The sequence below is a fragment of the Mixophyes fleayi genome, chromosome 10 (genome assembly GCF_038048845.1).
Source record: "Mixophyes fleayi isolate aMixFle1 chromosome 10, aMixFle1.hap1, whole genome shotgun sequence".
NCBI lineage: Eukaryota > Metazoa > Chordata > Amphibia > Anura > Limnodynastidae > Mixophyes > Mixophyes fleayi.
This window is the reverse complement of record NC_134411.1, coordinates 29,657,290-29,678,086: the sequence shown is the minus strand read 5'-3', so window position 1 is coordinate 29,678,086 and position 20,797 is coordinate 29,657,290. Positions and strand designations below refer to the sequence as shown.

General features: G+C 42.2%; 1 protein-coding gene across 2 annotated transcripts in view; it reads right to left on the bottom strand.

The window, feature by feature from the left end:
- Positions 1-20,797, bottom strand: part of ALX4 (ALX homeobox 4) — a 143,623-nt gene that overhangs the window by 83,771 nt on the left and 39,055 nt on the right. For both annotated transcript variants that reach the window (XR_012679464.1, XM_075188314.1), the window contains exons 2-3: positions 13,007-13,296; positions 4,052-4,180 (exon numbers count right to left, since the gene is read on the bottom strand). Coding sequence is in view for 1 of the 2 variants with exons in the window: in XM_075188314.1 (XP_075044415.1) it covers positions 4,052-4,180; positions 13,007-13,296 (419 nt within the window). In the remaining variant the exon portion in view is untranslated. The remainder of the gene's footprint in view (positions 1-4,051; positions 4,181-13,006; positions 13,297-20,797) is intronic.

Below are 20,797 nucleotides of genomic sequence, written 5' to 3'. Positions count from 1 at the left end.
AGGCAGAATGCATTAAGAACTGTAATCGGAAACCCTGCTTCCCTCTACAAACCACTCCATTAAAATACAACCCCAAATGACCTGAACCCATCTCCAGAATACGAGGTCTACGTTTAATGTTTAATGCGCATTATGGTTTCTTTGAAGGACGCTAAAGTCACGACAAAAATGTTCATACATCTATTAATTATTATGTACTTTTATTATACTATAGCTTTTTATATTATTATATGGTTAAAGGATTATTATTAGCTATAATGTTTTTATATTGAAGTCTAACTTTATACTTTAATTTTTTTTTTAGCAATGACGGCAACATTAGAACTATATTTTAAAAATTACCCTTTTTTTTTTTTAGCTTTAACGCGACAGCTTTTGAAAACTACTCCAAAAACATACTGGTAGGTTAATTGGCTGCTAACAAATTAACCCTAGTCTGTGTGTCTGTCTGTCTGTGTGTTAGGGAATTTAGACTGTAAGCTCCAATGGGGCAGGGACTGATGTGAGTGAGTTCTCTGTACAACGCTGCGGAATTAGTGGCGCTATATAAATAAATGGTAATAATAATAATTGATGTGGCTTATTTTGATCATTATGACATCGCTATTGAAGGATCCACGTTATATAGTTTAGGACGCACAGTCTGGTTGCAGCCATGATATCTGGCAATCTCGGAACTCGCTGCTCCCAGAATCCCTCTCTTCTGCACATCGCTGACACTGATGTTACTGCGTTTCCACATCTGCATCTCGTTCAGAGTAACGGATTCTCCTTAACCCTTTCCATGTCAGTATGACTTCTGATGAAGGATGTCTTCTTAAATGGACACTCAGCATTTATTTTAATGGTTCATGGTTCAACACATAGGACAGTGTCTGTTATCCATGTTTCCATCAATAATATTCTTTTCTCTGTTTCATTGATTAGGAATCACTGTGGCACCGAGTTCTCACTTTGGGATATCCCTCGCTCCATTGTGGCGGGACTCATCCTGCCTAGGCTCTAGCTCAGGCCTGGTCAACCCTTGGCTCTCCAGTTGTTGTGAAACTACAAGCCCCAGCATGCTTTGCCAGTAGACAGCCAGTCGATAGCTGGCAGGGTGTGCTGGGACTTGTAGTTTCACAACACCTGGAGAGCCGCAGGTTGGCCAGGGCTGCTACAGATGATCATATTAGGCAACTAGCACAACGGTGGCACAGTGGTTAGCATGGCTGCCTCAAAGCTTCAGCGAAATATAAAATATAGAGGAAAATAACGAGATAAGTGATTAGAAAAAATAAATAGTGTTTTAAAAATGAAGCCGTAGTTCCTTGGATAAATAGACTGATATGTTCATGCAATGTGAGTACTTAATTAGTATCTCTGACTTCTTTTTGCATCGTCCTTTGCTTTTATTGTGAGAAAAAGATCGCCTATAAACGATTCAGATTTATAAGGAGCATTAAATGTCCAACTATATACTAATTAAATGATAAATTATAAGTCTGTTTCGCTTAGATTGGAACAGTGGAATTATAGAGAGAAATCATTCTGTTCTGACTGCAACAACGCTGCTAGTCACCTCCTCTATCCTCAATCTGAACACCTGCAACAAATAAATAAAAATGTTGACGACGGTGAACTCTATTTTATTTGTCTGGATTGTCAAAACAGATCTGGTGTAGCAGAAAATTATTCTGAAGTTGCTCACTGCACATGGCCATATTTTCTTACATCGTGGAACTGATGTAAGTCATTACACGTAGCCTGTTTATTCCTTTCACGTGTAGGAACAGATGCTTCTTGCACGGAGTCTTAAAACACTGGCTTAAGCTTTCACAAAGGGCTGTCGGTTATACAACTCCTGAAGTTAAAACAGTTCAGCCTAGCTGGTGCTTGATACAACTACGCTGGCATATTGGCCAGCAGGGATGCCAACCCGTGCAATTATTTTGTTACTGGCACATCAACATACTGTATTAAAGTGATATTCATCTTATAGTAGTGTCAGCAGGAAGCAAATTGTTACTGATCTCAAAATATTATTTGCAGACGGGTGAAATGTTGCACTGAAGCTCCATAAATTTGCAGATGTTGGCAACGGTGGTGGCTAGTGACATCTTTAGATGGTGTAGATTGTTACCCCCCATGTCCACTCAAGCTACGGTTCATATTTCAGAGAGCGGACCCCCTTCATCCCAGAGGGATAAGAGAAGAGGAGTATGCAGGGAAGGAATGCAGAAGCCTCCAGATGTGGTAGAGAGCAGAGCCTGGAATTCCTGCTGTCTCCCAGCAGTTCTCCTGCTCCTCAAACATTTGACCCCTCTGCCTGCTGTAGCTCATTCTTCTCTCTCCCTGCTCCTTCCCTTTCTGCTGGGTGATGAAATGCAAAATGACCAGGAATCCCCCAGTCTCAGGGGGCTGTCATTCTGTCTCATCACTGTCTCCAACGTTCTCAGCCCCCTCTATGTGTGTAGAAGCGCTACGCAGTACATGGTTCTTTTAAAGAGCCGCTAAACAACTACAACTGGTAACATTCACTAATATATGCAATAAAGGCTCAGAAAGCCACAAAGATGTTTCCCCCAGCATGGTAATAGACAATGTTACGAGTTACCCCATCCCCCGGCCATATATGTAAAAATAAATAGCACCCAGCAACATGTGATTATAGAGATGTCGGTTACATGCTAATGCTTGTGTATCTAACTCAGTGGACAGGTGTTAGCTACATGCTGCCTGTGTATCTGGAGTAGTGGACAGTTATTGGTGATCTATGTGTATCTGGCTCTGGATAGGCATTGGGTGCATGCTGACGGTGTATGTGGCTCAGTGGACAGGTGTTGGCTACATGCTGCCATAGTCGTCTGTATTTCGCGATCCGATTCAGGACCCCTGGGTCTGGCTGAAGCAGGAGTGATCTCTCTGTTGCCCAGGTAGCACAAGCAGTATAGGAGTCTAGGACCAGAGTACTGAACTGGAATCCGTCGTAATAACTCTCCGGAACTGTTTGTAGGAGCTCAATCCCGGCTCCTGTAACCAAGAACATGGGACTGGAACCCAATAATAAGAACTCAGATAGGAAACACACAGAAACTCAGAACAGAATGAGCTGGAACGGGACTCGGAACTCAGGGACTCGGAACTCAGGGACTCGGAACTCAGGGACTCGGAACTCAGGGACTCGGAACTCAGGGACTCGGGGACAGAATGGTTAATTCAGGACTGCGTGACAGCCACAGACCTGGAACCCACAGACAGATACACATAACTAGAAATAAGCCCTAGAGACTCAGAACCAGCCGTAGCAACAGAACCGGTGATACCGGTAAAGCCACTGGTACTGCATAATAAATACTGGATGGTGCAAAGTTCTTAATGAGATAAACACTCTGCTGAATGTAGGATACTGCAGGGAGATGAGCAGCTTAGAAGTGCAGAGTACTTGCAGAAAGTTGAACTCCAGGTAATGCAGAATACTTGAAGAAAGCTATACACTCTGGTACTGCAGGATAATCAGGAACAAATGAAACCTGGCGCCCAGCACTATCCTCAGGAGAGAAGTGTGTTGTTTTGGCAATGAACAGATCTCAGCAGCAGGTTTAAATAGGGTGTACAAAACAACTATTGGCTGCACAGTTCATGTGATCACAGCTGCTGAATCTGGTTGGTCTGGAACAATCACCTGACTGCATCCAAGATGGCTGCACACATGCAGCAGAACAAACAGTATGTGTTTGTTTGCAAATGAAGATGTGATGGACAGGAATGCTGCAGGCGACCAGGAGGATGGCCGTGATATGACAGCGACGGATGTGGTAAGTGCAGCTAAGACCATGATGTGTGCCACATGCTGCTTGTGTACCTGGCTCAGTGGACAGGTGGGTGCATGATGTTCACTTGTGTATCTGGCTCAGTGGACAAGTGTTGGTTTCATGTTGCCTGTTAATATGGTTCATTGGACATGCGTTCGGTGCATGCTGTGTATTTCTAGCTCAGTGGAACAGTGTTGGATTGATTTGCGGTCTGTGTTTCTGGCTCAGTGGTCAGCTGTCATGAGAACAGTTATTACCTGGGCATAGTTTTCAGCTCGGGTCAGTAGTGGCAGCTCGTAGGCAGAGGAAAAGTGAGTTCGCACTTGTTGCATTTGGCCAAACCTCTCCCTCTTTCTCCACTTCGCCCTCCGGTTCTGGAACCACACCTAGGAGACAGGGGACACAGGTTAGAAACATAGATCACCTGTGTTTTCAGGATAAATATAACCCAATTTTATGTTTTCACCAAAGAAGTATGTAAATGCACCACATTAATTATTTCTTACTCCAAGTACCAACATAAGCAGAATATTAATGACTGATAAACTCTGTGCTGCTGGGGAACCCTGCTCCTTCCACTATATAACTCTCAGTCTGTGGCTTCCTGCTGCCTCCATTCCCCTCCTCACATCATGTCACTGCCCCTGTCTCATGCAGCCCTGTCGCTTTACCCTGGGGATCCTATTACATTGTGTGCTTTGGACAATTGATTATTGTTAAATTGTTTTAGACAGCATAGTTATTTTCTATGCCTAAATCATGTACAGCGCTGCGGAATTGGTGGCGCTATATAAATAATTGGTGATGACGATGCTGTGCAGCTGCCTTGGGAACATGGAGGGTTTGGGGCTCAGATCCATAATGATTGAGTGTACTTTTTTTTTTTCCCCTCTAGCTGCAAATGGATTTAACCCTATTCTCTTATTGTAATCTGCTATATTATGTACTTCTGTAAATTCTTTGATGTTCCTCTCTGTGCAGCACTGTCTAACTCCTATGGTACTAAATAAAGTAAAACATACATACTTGTCATGTAGTGTACAGTCAGCATATCCCTGGTGATTAATGTGTTAATGTTCCCAGCCCGGTGATAAATGAACAAGGTTCTCAGCATATGGTGAAACAAAGATACCTTAACACCAGTCTTTACAATTAATCTATAGAACTATCGTCATGAATCACGGATTTATTTTGTGCTCGTCTGCGTGTAAGACGACAGCCAAAACCGATAAAGTTCTTTCCTACAAAATATTTTCGTTCCTTGTTACATATTTTCTTTGCTTTTTTCACTAATAATAATAAATAACTTTGACTTGTTTTGCAAATAAACCCTAACTTTTTATTAACTGGCCATTGATCATTTTTATGGCTTATGTCACTCCTAGCCTAATGTCTGTCCATTGCATAAAGTTAGTAATTATTTGTTGTATGATTAAAAGACGGTCCTTGGGCCCCATGTCTTACAGAGTATTTCCACTCCCCTAACTGTCCATTTATCAGCCCTCTCAGACAGCAGGATTCCAGCACATAAGCACGTTCCTGCAGGGAGCTGTGAGGTTAGATGAGTCCTGAATAGACTGTAGAGTGTATAACTGGGAAACTCATCAATCAGACAATAGGTACAAGAGATTCTAACAGTGTCAGGTACAAGGAGATTTCCCTGAGTCTCTGCTTTAAATTTGGCACGGTGGTTGAACAGTGATTACCAGGGGCCATCAAGTGTCAGATCGGTGACAGTCCTCACACCCCTACAGCTGAAGAGGTGCGTGGGGAATTTGTGGGTTCAGAGAGATCCACGTTGGATCCGTCTACCTCCAAAGCCCCGTTACTAATACAATTAATGCGCCAAGGCAAGAAAGAGTCGACAGCGGAAAATTCCAGGATATAATGCAATCCGTTATACGGTCATTCCGTGGAAGCCGGTGGGACGACTGTATCTAATAAACAATCGACTTACAGTGTAATGTATCGAGACAGTAGATTTTTATATTCTAAACTAGTATAATGGCACCCGTCAATAGGACTTTGCATGGCTTCCACCACCCATGTTTATGTTTTCTAAACTCAGTTGCACTAAATTTTTTTAAAAGGATCACAACAATCTCTGTGACTGGTGATTTATTTTCATTAAAGTCAGAAGTGCCCGCCCAAGAAGACTTAGGGGCATATTCAATTAGCCCCGATGCTTATCCGAACATCGCGGCTCTGCACGGTTTCCAGTACTACGGTACATCTACGTAACAGAATTCTCCCCGCAACCCTATGGGGGCGAAGAGAAATTCTCAATGTTACATCATCGCAGAATGCCTTCGCAACTGTTGCGGAGGTACTCCGCGGCTAAATGAATATGCCCCATTTCGTCTTCAGCCTCTACCATGGGAATACATCAAGATTAAAACCCGACTACAATTTTTCTGTCATGTTTTCTTTTTTACTTTGGGGAAGATCTATTCTCTTATATTTTAAAATTAATTTCAGTTTATACCTCTCCCTGTCACAATTTTGCACCCCTCCCCACCAAAGACTGGTGCCCCAGGCTGCAGCCTAGTTAGCCTATTGGACAATCCCTGCTTTGATAAGTAATTTGTCAGGCAATAATTTCAGCTATACTGAGTATACTATTAATGTTACGTTAAAAGTACTTTCAAGATAATGTTAACTTGTTTCTTAGTACAGCTCATAGGTTCTAATGACCAATTGTACACTACTTTTAGATTTGCATTGAAATGTTTTAAATACCATTTTCTTAAAGTTATACAGTATATAAATAGTGTGTTGTATTCATTATCAATATCGCCAATACCAACTACTAACCAAGCAGCAAAAGCCACTATTTGCTTAAATCCATGTAGATGTCGTTGTATCACTTAAACAGGCTGCACCCACTCTACGGAATTCTCTCCCTCACACAATAAGACTCTCCTCTGGTCTACAAGCGTTCCAGCGTTCTCTGAAAAGCCACCTCTTCAGACAAGCTTATAATATTCCTCAACCACCTTCTTAACCTCACTACATTACCCTATTACCACCCATTATAAAACTACCACTTGACCAACATTGCTGTGTGACAGGATCATTTAGCTTATGAGTCACTTTTACCTTTGTAGTCTGTCTGGGCCGACTGCAAATGTAGACTTAATCTCATGTATCAAACTCCCGTTGTCTCATAGATTGTAAGCTTCCGAGCAGGGCCTTCTCACCTCTTGTCTGTTTTACCCAGTTTGTTTATTAGTTTACTGTGTTTGTCCCCAATTGTAAAGCGCTACGGAATATGTTGGCGCTATATAAATAATTGATGATGATGGTATGTGTACTGTAATACATGTCTGTTTGTTAAACTCATCATACATAAAATTATTACAAAAGCAATTTCCCTGTTTACACAACACCTTCCAAGAACAATCGCTGCCCACCAATTGCAGATACTTGGATCATATCAAACATACTGCAATTTTGTGCATGAAACAAACATCAAAATACACAATATTTGAGAGTTACTCGGCCTAATTTATTTTCACAAGTCTGCCGTAGACTGTTCTACCGGGAGATCAATCCGTAATCTGACTTTAGCAGAAGGCTGGGGGCTATAAGTATAATAAATGATTGTACAAACCAGACAGGGGGATTTGCTGTAGGTCAGGCAGGGGGTGAATGTGAAGACGGGGCTATCAGGATTTAAACCGTGATATTTATCTAATGTTAATATTGCAGATGACACACCTTCCCGCTGGATCTCCCCGGCAGCACTGTTATTAGAGGGGACTCTCCGAGCACATGGTCAGTACTGTGTCCTGGGAAAACTGCTTAGAATGAGAGGGTCAGATAACTTGTGCTTGTTTTTATTACATCTTTAATTTCCTGCAGACTGTAATTTTCCCTAACACAGCCCCCCCCAATGGTTTGTGGGGGGAAGGGACGGAGGACAGTGGATAGCAACAGGGAGAGAACACAACAGATAACGAAATGGGCAGTTGAGCAAAAGGTGAATGTCAATGTAGATGTAGCCATTCATCATCATCATCACCATTTATTTATATAGCGCCACTAATTCTGCAGCACTGTACAGAGAACTCGCTCACATCAGTCTCTGCCCCATTGGGGCTTACAGTCTAAATTCCCTAACGCACAGACAGAGACTAGGGTCAATTTGTCAGCAGCCAATTAACCTACCAGTATGTTTTTGGAGTGTGGGAGGAAACCGGAGCACCCAGAGGAAACCCACGCAAACACGGTGAGAACATACAAACTCCACACAGATAAGACCATGGTCGGGAATTGAACTCATGGCCACAGTGCTGTGAGGCAGAAGTGCTAACCACTAAGCTACCGTGCTGGCCAAACATTCTGTAACTTGTCTTGTTTTCCAAGCCAGGGATAGTGAGACATAAAGTTATAGAGGTAGGCAGAGCCACCTAGCGGATTCAGGGCTGAGAAATTCAGTTCCGTGCGCACAACCTAAGGGGTGGGACCGCGCTAATCCTAACTGGCTTTTTGTGTGCAGCATCGGCAAAGGCTAAGGTTAGGGTGTGACCGCGTGGATCAATAAGCACCTTTTGGCTTTCACAGTCACTTTTTCCCACCCACAATTCCCCCACACACCTAGTCACTAACGCCAAGTCCCGTAGGGAGGCCCAGGAACTTTGCGACCTCCCCCACCCTCCTTTTTGTCCCTCCGGTATGAAGGATTAACACACTCCTTATCAGTTGTACCTGCTTCATCGAATTAACTTCCCTTTCACCAACATAGAAAGGCTAAGTGGTAATTAAAACCAGCCACAGATTTATCCACGCTCTCCCTTGTCACAATAAATTGTTCTGGGTAACAGGAGCCCTGTAAATATGTTTCTTTGTGCTGTGGGTAGCTAGGCAGACCCAGCTTTGCAGAGAGGACACAAGGCCCGTGCCTAAAGGTGCCCATACAGGCTACTAGTTGCCAACCGGGCTGTTTTTGACCTAACTGAACACAAATTATAGTTGGGCTCATAAAACGTTGATCCAGAGTAACATGAGGTCTGGAGCCACCAGTCGTCTGCTGGGATGGGCGCTATATTCAATCGGACGATGACCTCAGATGACCGCGTATGCAGCCATCGTCTCACCGTGCTAATGGTGCCCTATCTGATACCGCGTTCGCTCCTAGGGCCTATTAGCCGAATCTTTCAGGCTAAGCCACACGCATCCATGTGCGTGTATGACTAAGACTAATCATACAGCTCAGTGGTCTGGTTGAAGGACCTTCTCGACCTGCGTTGGGCCATCCTCATGCAGAAAAATTTGAGTGGCTGCTGATATTGGAACACATGTGGACATATAGACATTCCTCATATGGAGCTATCTATTTTTATTTTTATTTTATTTTAAGCAACCATACTTATGTCATTTTAACCTACCTCCATGTTCCCAGAATTACATGACATGAAACAGGAGGAAGGAAGATGACAATATATGTAATTTGTTTTGTGACACGATCGCCTTAATGTACGGCACTGCATAATAGATTATACTATACAGAGATGCAGCGTGCACATGAACTAGCTCCAGTGCAGGCCTACAGCACATAAGCTCCATCTATGGCTGCTCTCAAATGGGCAATCCGGGACGGCGGAAGACTTAAAGGTAAAGCCAACAATGTCACCAAGCAATGGGGCAGGCCAGTCGGATGCAAGGTTGCATAGAGAGAGGTATTTGCAGCAGAAAGAGGTGATGTCTCTATATGTATCATTGGTGATACCGCATCTAGAATACCGTGTTCTGTTCTGAGGACCGTAGTGGTAGATTTATTAATCCTTCTAAGAAGAAAAAGTTTAGCTGTTGCTCATAACAACCAATCAGGTTCCAGGATTCATTTTCTAGAATGTAGTAGGTAAATAATCTAGAATCCGAACACCTCCACTTTTTCTTTTTAGAAGGAGTGATAAATTTGCCCCCATATCTCCAAAAGGACATGAATAACGAAAACTAAAATGGTGCACAAAATGTGTCCTAAAGCATATCTAGCTTGGATCACAGGGACGTTTGATAATTCATACTTGCCAACTCTCCCAGAATGTCCGGGAGACTCCCGAAATCCAGATAGGTCTCCCGGGTGAGCTGACAATTCTCCCGTATCTGCCCACTTCCTAGTGAAATGAGCAGATTTCAAGCCTCCATGATGCGATTCTCTGGGAATCGCATCATTTTGACCCGCCCCCTGTGGTAAAATTAAGTCATTACGTCACGGGGGCTGGACCAAAATTAAGTGATTCACGGAGCCCCGCCCCTCACGCCCACCTCCACACCAGACTCCCGGAGACCAATCTTCAAAGGTTGGCAACTATGAGATAATTCAATTATAAGGATTTAACAAATTTAAAGAAGAAAGCTTTCTACAGAGGAAGTATTAGTTAAAGAGGACATCATGGAGGGCAGTAGGTTTAGGGAATTTGAGGGAAAATAACTTTACTGAGAACACAGAAGACAAGTGGTGGTAGAGATTTAAACATATGTGGGATAGACATAAGGCTATACTCAATCTGAAAACCGCTAAGGATCAAAAAGGCTCTGAAGTTATCATGGATAAAAAAATGCGCAGGCTTGAAGGGCCGAATGGTTCTTATCTGCCGTCAAATGCTATGTTTTTATTGGGCCGATTAAAGGCTATTGCCTGCGTATACGGCAATATTTATTCCGTATTGCCCTATAAAACCAAGTCTGAGCCAAATGCTATCCCCAGTCCGCGTATTATCTAACATAACGATTCATATTTTGGAGGCATTTGTGTATTTTCTTTTACTACATAAAAAAGCGCAGCTTGATATCTCAGGCAGACAGATGCTTTAATTAGAAAATCATTTTAAAATCTATCTTCCCTCCGAGACCTCTTTCTGGCAGTAGACCAAATGACGGTTTATTTTTTAACAGGAAATAAACCCTGGTCTCGTTAACCATTTAAACGCCGATCCTTGGCTGGTTCTGGGTTATAGAAAATCTTTCCTAAACCTCAGCTAACCCCCCCCCCCCCCTCCTCCCCTTTAAATTAGGCTTAATTACTTTTAAATGGCTAGTAGGCTTAAAAATTAAAAAACTTCTAATAGAAGCCATTCAATTTCTGAGATGCGGCATAATATGTCCATATATGATTCTTGTTTATATTTTTAAACGTCACAAGTATATTGCTGTAATAACACACCTCACGTGAGATCTGCGGCCAAACAAGATGGCCGCTTCCTGCTACACAGTCCCATGATCAGGAAACATAGAAAAAATAACACCCCACCTGCAGACATTATTATGGATGCCAGTAGTCACATCTCAATTTGGTGACAATATACATTTATGAGGCTGCAGGACACTCAGTGACCTCTAATACATTTACAATAGGGGAGGCTGTGAATTATATTTCAGCTGGTTAACTCGTTATTGTCACAGGTGGGCCGTCCAGAGTATTGACTAACGGGCTGTTTAACACCTGTCCATGATTAGTTATCCTGCTCTTTATTCATAAGGAGATGAACACCGTTTAAAAGGATCACTACACCACAAAATCGCCATTTTTAGATGTAGACAAAGTAAAATACGCTGTTACCTCCCCCCACTCCATTACTGACAGCTGTAACTCCTCCCACATTTGTAGGAAAGCTTTCAAATAGAATTTGGTACAGATAAAAATAATAGCTGAGAATGCAGTCATGTGAGCTGCTGTGACATCATCCGCTGTAGGTCATTGTTACAGAAGCCCCTCCCTACAGAGGAGTGAAAGAGAACTTTGCATGTTTAATAAATTATAAAAACTTCAGATGTTTATAGTGTGGGATCTATTATTCAGAATGCTTTTCCCATAATTTGGGGCACCATGCCCAACATCTACTAAAAAAACCATCTTGCTAAAATCCCTGTTGTTCACACACCACCCCTGTCATTTCCCTACCCGTTAAACTGTTTAGCTGTGCTCTTTATAGTAACTACAAAAAGAAGCATTAGTTGTGCATGTCTGTGTATATGACAAAATCAATGAAATGGAGCAATAAATTATTCTTTGTTTTCCTTCCCATAATTCAGAACTTATTGGATCACAGGTGCCCCATAAGAGATCCTGTAGCTGTATACTAATCATCTCAGTAATACACAGCCTTTGATATCTCTATATATTAAAAGCATAAGTACAACTTTTATGAGTGACTTGTTTCTATGATGCCGTTGTCTGAACAAGACACATCATATACTAAATTAAAGGTCTTGGTGTATAGATTTGCAGAAAGATATTGGTGTTCTAATCGGTTGGATCGTTTCAGAGTTATTTTGCAAAACGTCCACCCGCCAATGCATTACCATTGTCCTCTGGAAAGTGTGACAGCTGGCAATACCTATGCACCTGCTGGTTGCTCTGGAAACTGTGACAGTTGGTGAACTCTCTCTGTGCAGCTGCTGAGTGACCTGGAACATGTGACCTGCTGGGTGGTCTGGAAACTGTGATAGTTACTTGTAGCCCGGCTGGGTGACCTGGAACATGTGACCTGCTGGGTGGTCTGGAAACGGTGACAGGTATTTGTAGCCACATATATTAGCTTATCTTGTGGGGACCATGCCCAGCAATGTAACTTCGATGGAAGAACTTATACATATAATATATTGTAGTCTATAAAGGAATTATTTAGTTCCTTTTAATATAGTGATTGATAATAGTTATTTATTCATCATACTCTATTCAAAATTTTAACTAATTTAAGGCGGTTACCTGCTGGGTTTCTCTAGTTTATCAGTATTCTGACAAGTGCTTAATCTGTGTTGACTGGTGAGCGCACCGAAATATAATGCACCCCATCCTGTCTGTACGTAGCCCAATGCAGCTGCCCTCACTGATGCAGAATGGAAATTGATACATAGCTGGGCCTTTAATAAGGGGGTGGGCAAATAGGACATATAGACTTAAAACTTATTTATCTCATTACTCGGGCGACCTAGAGCTGTGCCCATTCTAACGCAGCGATATACCATCCTGGACTGGTTGTGGCTCAGAACTGTGCCAACAGGTAGCCACACAACGCTGCACTGCCTGTAGTAATCCTTATCAGGGCAACAGACACCAATTTATATTTTATCATGGACAAGCCGACATGTACACAGCCACAGCATAAAGCGTCGTACATGACAGCGCAGTCGTAGGACACATGCTATAAGCGCTGTGTTGCGCACACAGCCTCCGCACGTACCGGGCTACCATTAAATCACCGTACCTGCACTCTGGCCTCGGTTAAGTCAGTCCTCATGGCCAGCTGTTCCCGGGCATAAACATCTGGGTAGTGCGTCTTCTGGAAGACTTTCTCCAGTTCTTCTAGCTGGTAGCTTGTAAACGTGGTTCTGTTCCGCCTCTTCTTTCCTTTGTTGCTCTCAGACTCCGTCTTCTCCATGGATAACTCGCTGCTTCCTCTGTCCTGGGAGCCCTTTCCTGTGGCCTCTTTACTGGTCAGGTATCCGCTGTCCATTCCTGGGGGGTCGCTGCTTGACGTCAGGGAACTCTCTTTGCCTACAAAAAAAAAAAAATTAAAATAATTTACTAAATATCCCTAGAGCCTTTGGTACTATGGAGCAGTTCAGAAAGGCGTTATCTGCCCTCAAATTACTTTCACCCATTAGTTTACACATGAGCTCATGCAACTTTAACTATAAATATATTGCTTTATTTTTCTGGTCTCCTTAAGGGATCTGTACCAAGGCTTTTATAAACACAAGGCAAAGTTGTTCATTGGTGTTGCTATTAGATACAACACACCTCTGCTCTGCAGACTGTGTCCACAAAGCAGGTTTGTGTCATATCTAAGGGTAATAAATAGAATTGATTCCTCCTGATTATATAAACATATAGCTAAGCGGCAGTGAAGGTAACAAGATAAAGCAATGTATTTAGTAAAACCTGTTTGGGCAAGTGCTGAATCCCCTTTAAATTAAATCATTACCAGACTTTGTAGCTAGAGATGTGCACACCCATTATAGTTTGATTCAGTTGAGTTCCTTATATTGTCCACAGTGTTTGCAGTTTTCACAAATAATCAAAATAAACAGGTATAGAACATTAAGATCTGCTGATCCCTCCTCCCTTCCTAATGCCGGCCTATGGTACAATTTGTTGCTCAGCCCGAGATCACTTTTGCCAAACAAATTAATGGGCAACTGGGATAGATCCGGCTGTTCAATCGGACAACCGGGCAGCTGGATCTCTTCTTATTAATTCTTATTATGACCCTTGATTCAATCCGCTACCCCGTGGTATTACTCATAAAGTATAGGGCAGCACGGTGGCTCAGTTGTTAGCACTTCTGCTTCACAGCACTGGGGTCATGAGTTCAATTCCCAACCATGGCCTTATCTGTGTGGAGTTTGTATGTTCTCCCTGTGTTTGCGTGGGTTTCCTCCAGGTGCTCCGGTTTCCTCCCACACTCCAAAAACATATTGGTAGGATAATTGGCTGCTATCAAATTGACCATAGTCTGTGTGTGTGTGTGTGTGTGTGTGTGTGTGTGTGTGTGTGTGTGTGTGTGCGTTAGGACATTTAGGGCTAGATTTACTAAGCTGCGGGTTTGAAGAAGTGGGGATGTTGCCTATAGCAACCAATCAGATTCTAGCTGTCATTTTCTAGAAGGTACTAATTAAATGAAAGCTAGAATCTGATTGGTTGCCATAGGCAACATCCCCACTTTTTCAAACCCGCGGCTTAGTAAATCTAGCCCTTAGACTGTAAGCTCCAATGGGACAGGGACTGATGTGAGTGAGTTCTCTGTACAGCGCTGCGGAATTAGTGGTGCTATATAAATAAATGGTGATGATGATGAAGTTTTTTTTATCTGTAAAGTTAACAGTAACAATAGTTGAGGTCATGAAATCACCAATAATCTGTCATTGGTTTAGGACCCTGTATGATTATATAGGATTGTTGTAATGGAGCCATTGTGTGTGTATTTATGTGATCCAGACATCATGGGTAGAGCTACCACTTGGTTTAGTATATTTTATTGTGATACTAAATCCGCAAGGATATAGCAAGAGGATTCGTACAGTAACTGAAATATTACCGCTACTTTTATACCTTATGTAGCGGCTGATTATACCGCAGTTCTCTATAATATTAACCTTAATATCAAAATAAAACAACACAAGGGGCATGTAATAGTGGGAAGGGGGCAGGAGAGAGCTGAGAGACAGTCAGTTGTGATGATCAGAGCGAGAGAGGTGAAGATTGGGTATTACAAGAAGAAAGATGGTACTGAAAACAAAAACAACATTCTCAGGGCCTGAGTCACTAAGGAGAGCAAAGCAAATAAGGAGTAAGAGTTCTCCTGGACAAACCATGGTATAATGCAAGGGGTGCAAATTAGGTTATTGTTTGCACATAAGGAAAATACTGTTTGTTTTCTTGTGTAGCACACAAATACTTGATAGCTTTATATGTACACTGAAATTTAAAGTTAATCTAGCACATGCCCTACCCCAACTATAAATATGTCCCCACATTATAAATTGACATCCCCCTCCAATGCAACATGGTTTTGCCAAGGTGCAAAGTTACTCTTTTTTATGCTTTGCTCTCCTTAATGACTGAGGTCTTCAATGCACTTCTATTACAGATAAAGAACACTTAAATCCTCAACATGACCATTGGACATGATTATAATATAATTCAATTACACTCTATACAGACATAGGACACTACACCTCCAACATGACCTGACCACTGGACATGATCATAATACAATTCTATTACACTGTATACAGATATAGGACACTACACCCCCAACATGACCTGACAAATAGACATGATCATAATACAATTCTATTACACTGTATACAGATATAGGACACTACACCCCCAACATGACCTGACAAATAGACATGATCATAATACAATTCTATTACACTCTATACAGACATAGGACACTACAGCCCCAACATGACCTGACCACTGGACATGATCATAATACAATTCTATTACACTGTATACAGACATAGGACACTACACCCCAACATGACCTGACCACTGGACATGATCATAATACAATTCTATTACACTGTATACAGACATAGGACACTACACCCCCAACATGACCTGACCACTGAACATGATCATAATACAATTCTATTACACTCTATACAGACATAAGACACTACACCCCCAACATGACCTGACCACTGGACATGATCATAATACAGTTCTATTACACTGTATACAGACATAGGGCACTACACCCCCAACATGACCTGACCACTGGACATGATCATAATACAATTCTATTACACTGTATACAGACATAGGGCACTACACCCCCAACATGACCTGACCACTGAACATGATCATAATACAATTCTATGACACTGTATACAGACATAGGACACTACACCCCCAACATGACCTGACAAAGCGATCGTATCATCTGGTGCCTAAGAAGGTATAGCATTTTATATTTATTACAGTGAACCTGTATTTTAAGATGCTTTTTTAGCGGTTATGTGAAAACATCTTGAGACGAATCATCAAGACAGATATCTGTCGATTTTGTGAGCATATCGTCCCAGAACCGGGAGATACGTCCATGAACACAGCCCTGTCTGCTAAGTCGTTGAATGCAAAGGACACTTACTAAAAGCCTATAGATTCTGGGAGTGAATGGGATGGGGGAGGGGCGTTTTGCCATAATTAATGTACAGCAGGGACGCGCCAAACTAAAGCGCTCACAGCCACGTCCGAATCCAGCTCTGGGCATCGTAGACTTACTTGTTTTTCTGTCGTATCTCTTGCTCCAGCTACGGTGCTGGTGTAAGTCCTGAGTACTAGTGTAACTGTAATATTAATAATGCCTAAATTAACAGGTAAAAATAATTAAATTTTTTTCCTGTGCATTCTTTTGCCAATTTATATTCCACACGGGTATTGGACGTATTTTGCAGCGTCTTGTGTAGTAGATCACAGCAGACCTGTCCCCGATTTCAACAGCGCACGTATGAATTCGGGAGCGCGCAAAGCCGATCTACACACATATAATATTAAACGGGGCTTCGCTGAACGCGTGCCCTGATTAATCGGACCCCTTATGTTCAAGCAATTTTCGTTCTCTGTCAGTACCTCTCCTCTACTCCCACACTTGTTGGATGTGCAGGAGGTGCAAAGTTCACCGAAAATCAAATGCGCCCTGAGCTGGAGGATTTAGAACTGAGCTTTGGAAACTTTAACTTTTGTGTGACCTCTGAAAGCCATTTTATCTTTCTGGGCCCACAGCGGCACATTAGATCGTCAGCTCATCTGGTGGCACTGATTCATTGCAGCCACAACTATCAGAATGAAGGAAGATGTATTGATGTGTGGAGCCTGTAAGGATTTATATAATCCCGTTAGTGCTGGGGGGACCTGTCTGTAGTTATCTCTCAGAGTTTATTCTATTATTGCTGGAGGTGAGGTCTTAGCGCAGATAAAACAGAACAAGCTGTTGTAATAAAATTCAGTCTCGTGTGCTGTATCATTATGCAAAATATTTGTTCCTTGTTGAATCTACCTCTTATTTATCTCTGCTGTCTCCGTAGTCACCGACACCGAAATATATGAGGCAGGAGCTCGTCAGGTTGTTTAAAAAGAAAGTTCTAAGACTTTATCTATAGTAAGAGATGCGACATTGTAATTTACAAACGTTTACTTCTGCTCATAAGGTTAACTAGAAAAATGTGATGAATAAACTAAAGAGATGATCAGGCTCGGTTCCCCGAGAACCGAACATACCCGAACTTAGTAGATCTGAGTATCGAGCCGGCTCTCGTGCTTTTTTGGATTTGAAAACGAGGCAAAACGACATCGTTACATCATTGGATCTCGGATGTCGCGAGTTTTGGATTCCTTTTTAAGATTCAACATAACGGTCGGTGGGAGGGAGGGCAGACCCCCATTTTTCTTTTCTGCCACTGCTGTGTGCCAATGTTTCCTAGATGTGCTAGAAACTGCTGTGTGTTTGTGTCATTGCTCTGTCGCTTACCATCCAGCCAGGTCGCTGCAGTATTTGTCCGAAAGTGTATGAAAATAATATTGTGATCTCTGAGGTGGTCAAAATTCACTGAAAATGACTTGAAATTAGTGTTATTGAGGTTAATAATAATGTAGGAACAAAAAAAGAGCAAAATTATGTGATTTTAGGATTTTTTTCTAAAAAATCTAAAACCAAAACACACGAGGGCGATTTTGCCAAAACCAAAACACAAAGCTAATCCAGATCCAAAACCAAAACCAGTTCACGGGGGTCAGTGAGCATCTCTAGATTAAACGGATATAAGCGACCTGGCTTACATTTTTAAGGCTGAATCTAAGGCTTGAATACATGAGATAATTACAGAGGAATAACCTAATGTTAACTATCCTTAGTTTAATTGTTTAGCTTACATTGGGCCTGATGTAGACTTGGAAGCATGTGCACAACAAACGTACGCAAGAAAAAAGCCTACTTACATGTATGTGTTGAGCAGGACGTTCCACGAGATGCGTAGGGGTATAAGTGTGTATACTTTGCCTTACTATAGAGTAAAGATGCGGTTTAACAATTTTAGTAGTGAATGCAAAAGTCATCTTACTCTATTTGTACACAATAGAACAATGTGATGACGAGTCACATACGCAAGTGAGAATAGCGTCTTGACAATTATTAATAAATGCGAAAGTCGTATTTCCCATATAACACCTCCACATCTTTTGTTTACCCCTTTAATCAATTGGGAATCTTTATTTTACTGCAGTAGTCCAAAGGAAATTGGGCAGCACAATGGCTCAGTGGTTAGCAGTTCTGCCTCGCAGCACTGGGGTTATAAGTTTGATTCCTGACTATGGCCTTATCTGTGTGGAGTCTGTATGTTCTCCCCGTGTTTGCGTGGGTTTCCTCCAGGTGCTCCGGTTTCCTCCCACACTCCAAAAACATACTAGTAGGTTAATTGGCTGTTATTAAATTGACCTTCGTCTCTCTCGGTCTGTGTGTGTGTATGTTAGGGGATTTAGACTGTAAGCTCTAATGGGGCAGGGACTAATGTGAGCGAGTTCTCTTTACAGCGCTGCGGAATTAGTGGCGCTATATAAATAGCTGATGATGATGAAATAAGTAATGCTAAAAGACAATCATGACTTGATATAATGTAGCTGTGGCGCTGATGAAATAAGGACTATCAGCTGGAGAGGTCAATATGCAGTTGGCCAATCAGAAATGGCTAGATAGCGCTGCAGATTATCATCATTATAATCATGTATCTTTACACCAGGCCTCATCGATTATCATTGCAGCAACAGATATGCATCTGGAAATGCATCCACATCTAATTACATTACACTTACTATACTTAGCTTAGACTTGCCCGCCCCTGTTCCTCCTCTTCAGTGAGTAAATGTATGAAGCTGCGAGTTTCCGGCAGGTTTGAAAAGTGGAGATGTTGCCTATAGCAACCAATCAGATTCTAGCTGTCATTTTGTAGAATGTACAAAATAAATAACAGCTAGAATCTGATTGGTTGCTATAGGTAACATCTCCACTTTTCAAACCTGCCGGAAACTGGTACCTTGATACATTTACCCCCTGGAGTAACTTGACGCAAATCTTTGATGAACAAAAATGCGTCTAATAGGCCCAAAAAATTGCTGTAAGTCCAACTCCCATTATGCGTAATCTCAAAGTGAAATTGAGGCACCCTCTTTATAGTAAAGCATTTTAAAAGACTGTGACTGTCCCTAGTTATAAGATAACGCTGTCACAGGATAAATTATTGCGAAACAGTTTAATAAAGATCTATTTCGGCTATATTCATACTTACTTTTCAATAAGAATGAAGAATCCTTATGTTATTTACAGGTAAATGAGGGGGATTTTCCTTATGGGGGTAGTTCCCCTTTAAGAGAATATTTTAGCTGCTGGTGGTGCAGCTTTGCAGCAGCTGTACGTAGGGGTCTGAGAGGAGAGCATTAACCTCAAAGAGCATAATGACAGGGGTGAGCTGAAGCAGGGGCACCTCTCTGTGATAACCTGTTAGCTAGGCCATAACTCTGCTCTTTGAGGCCCTTCCTGGCCGATAGCAGAGACTTTGAATTCTACAGAGAGACAGGCAGACTTCGGGAAACGCCAAAGGTAACTGGTTCCTCTCACAGGTCATAAAAGAGCCCAATGAAAAAGGTATCTCAGAGCAGATAAGGCCAACGTGGTGACAGATCCTCACCTAGCCTGTGTGTTCAAAAGCCAAAATATAGAGGTATACTCGCCAACTTTTAAATAGAGAGCCCGGACAGGGGGCGTCGCTGGAGGGTGAGAGGGTGGCAATCTCATCATTTTGGCTCCGCCCCACAAAAGGAATTTTGCCGTGGGGGGTGGGGACCGAAATCTGGGTAGGTCTCCTGGATTCCCGTGAGAACAGGCAAGTCTACTGCATCTTGCAAATTGCTAGCCAAAATTACGCGATTCACAGTGAATCGCGTCATTTTGGTAGGAAATTGCAAAATGTGGGAGACTTGCCTGCTTTCCCGGCAATCCAGGAGCCCTACCCGGATTTCGTGAGTCTCCCGGACACTACGGGAGAGTTGGCATGTATGTGTAATCGTATCTTCTGCCTAGTTCTCACGTGACCTGGGGAGGTTAGTTTACTGAAAGTTAAAGCTTTGGTTAGCATTGCTGTCTCGCAGTGCCGGGTCCCGTGTTGGATTCTGACCAGGGTGCTATCCGTACGGTGTACGTACATTGCCCCCCTGTCTGCGTAAATTTCCTCCCAAGGTCCAGGGACTTACAAAATTGGCCTCAGTGTGTGTTCACTTGTTTGCAGGAATAAAGGTAACTGAATAATATTGTACAGCGCTGCAGAGTATGTTGGCGCTATATACGTAAAGGATATTATTATCGCAGACTCAGAAGAAGTGGAAGTTTGTTTATGGCAAACGGTATGCTTTGCAAATCATAACAACCGAGCTGGTGTTTGTTTTTATAATTACAATGATTGTCAGAAAATAACAAACATCCATCTGATTGCTTTTG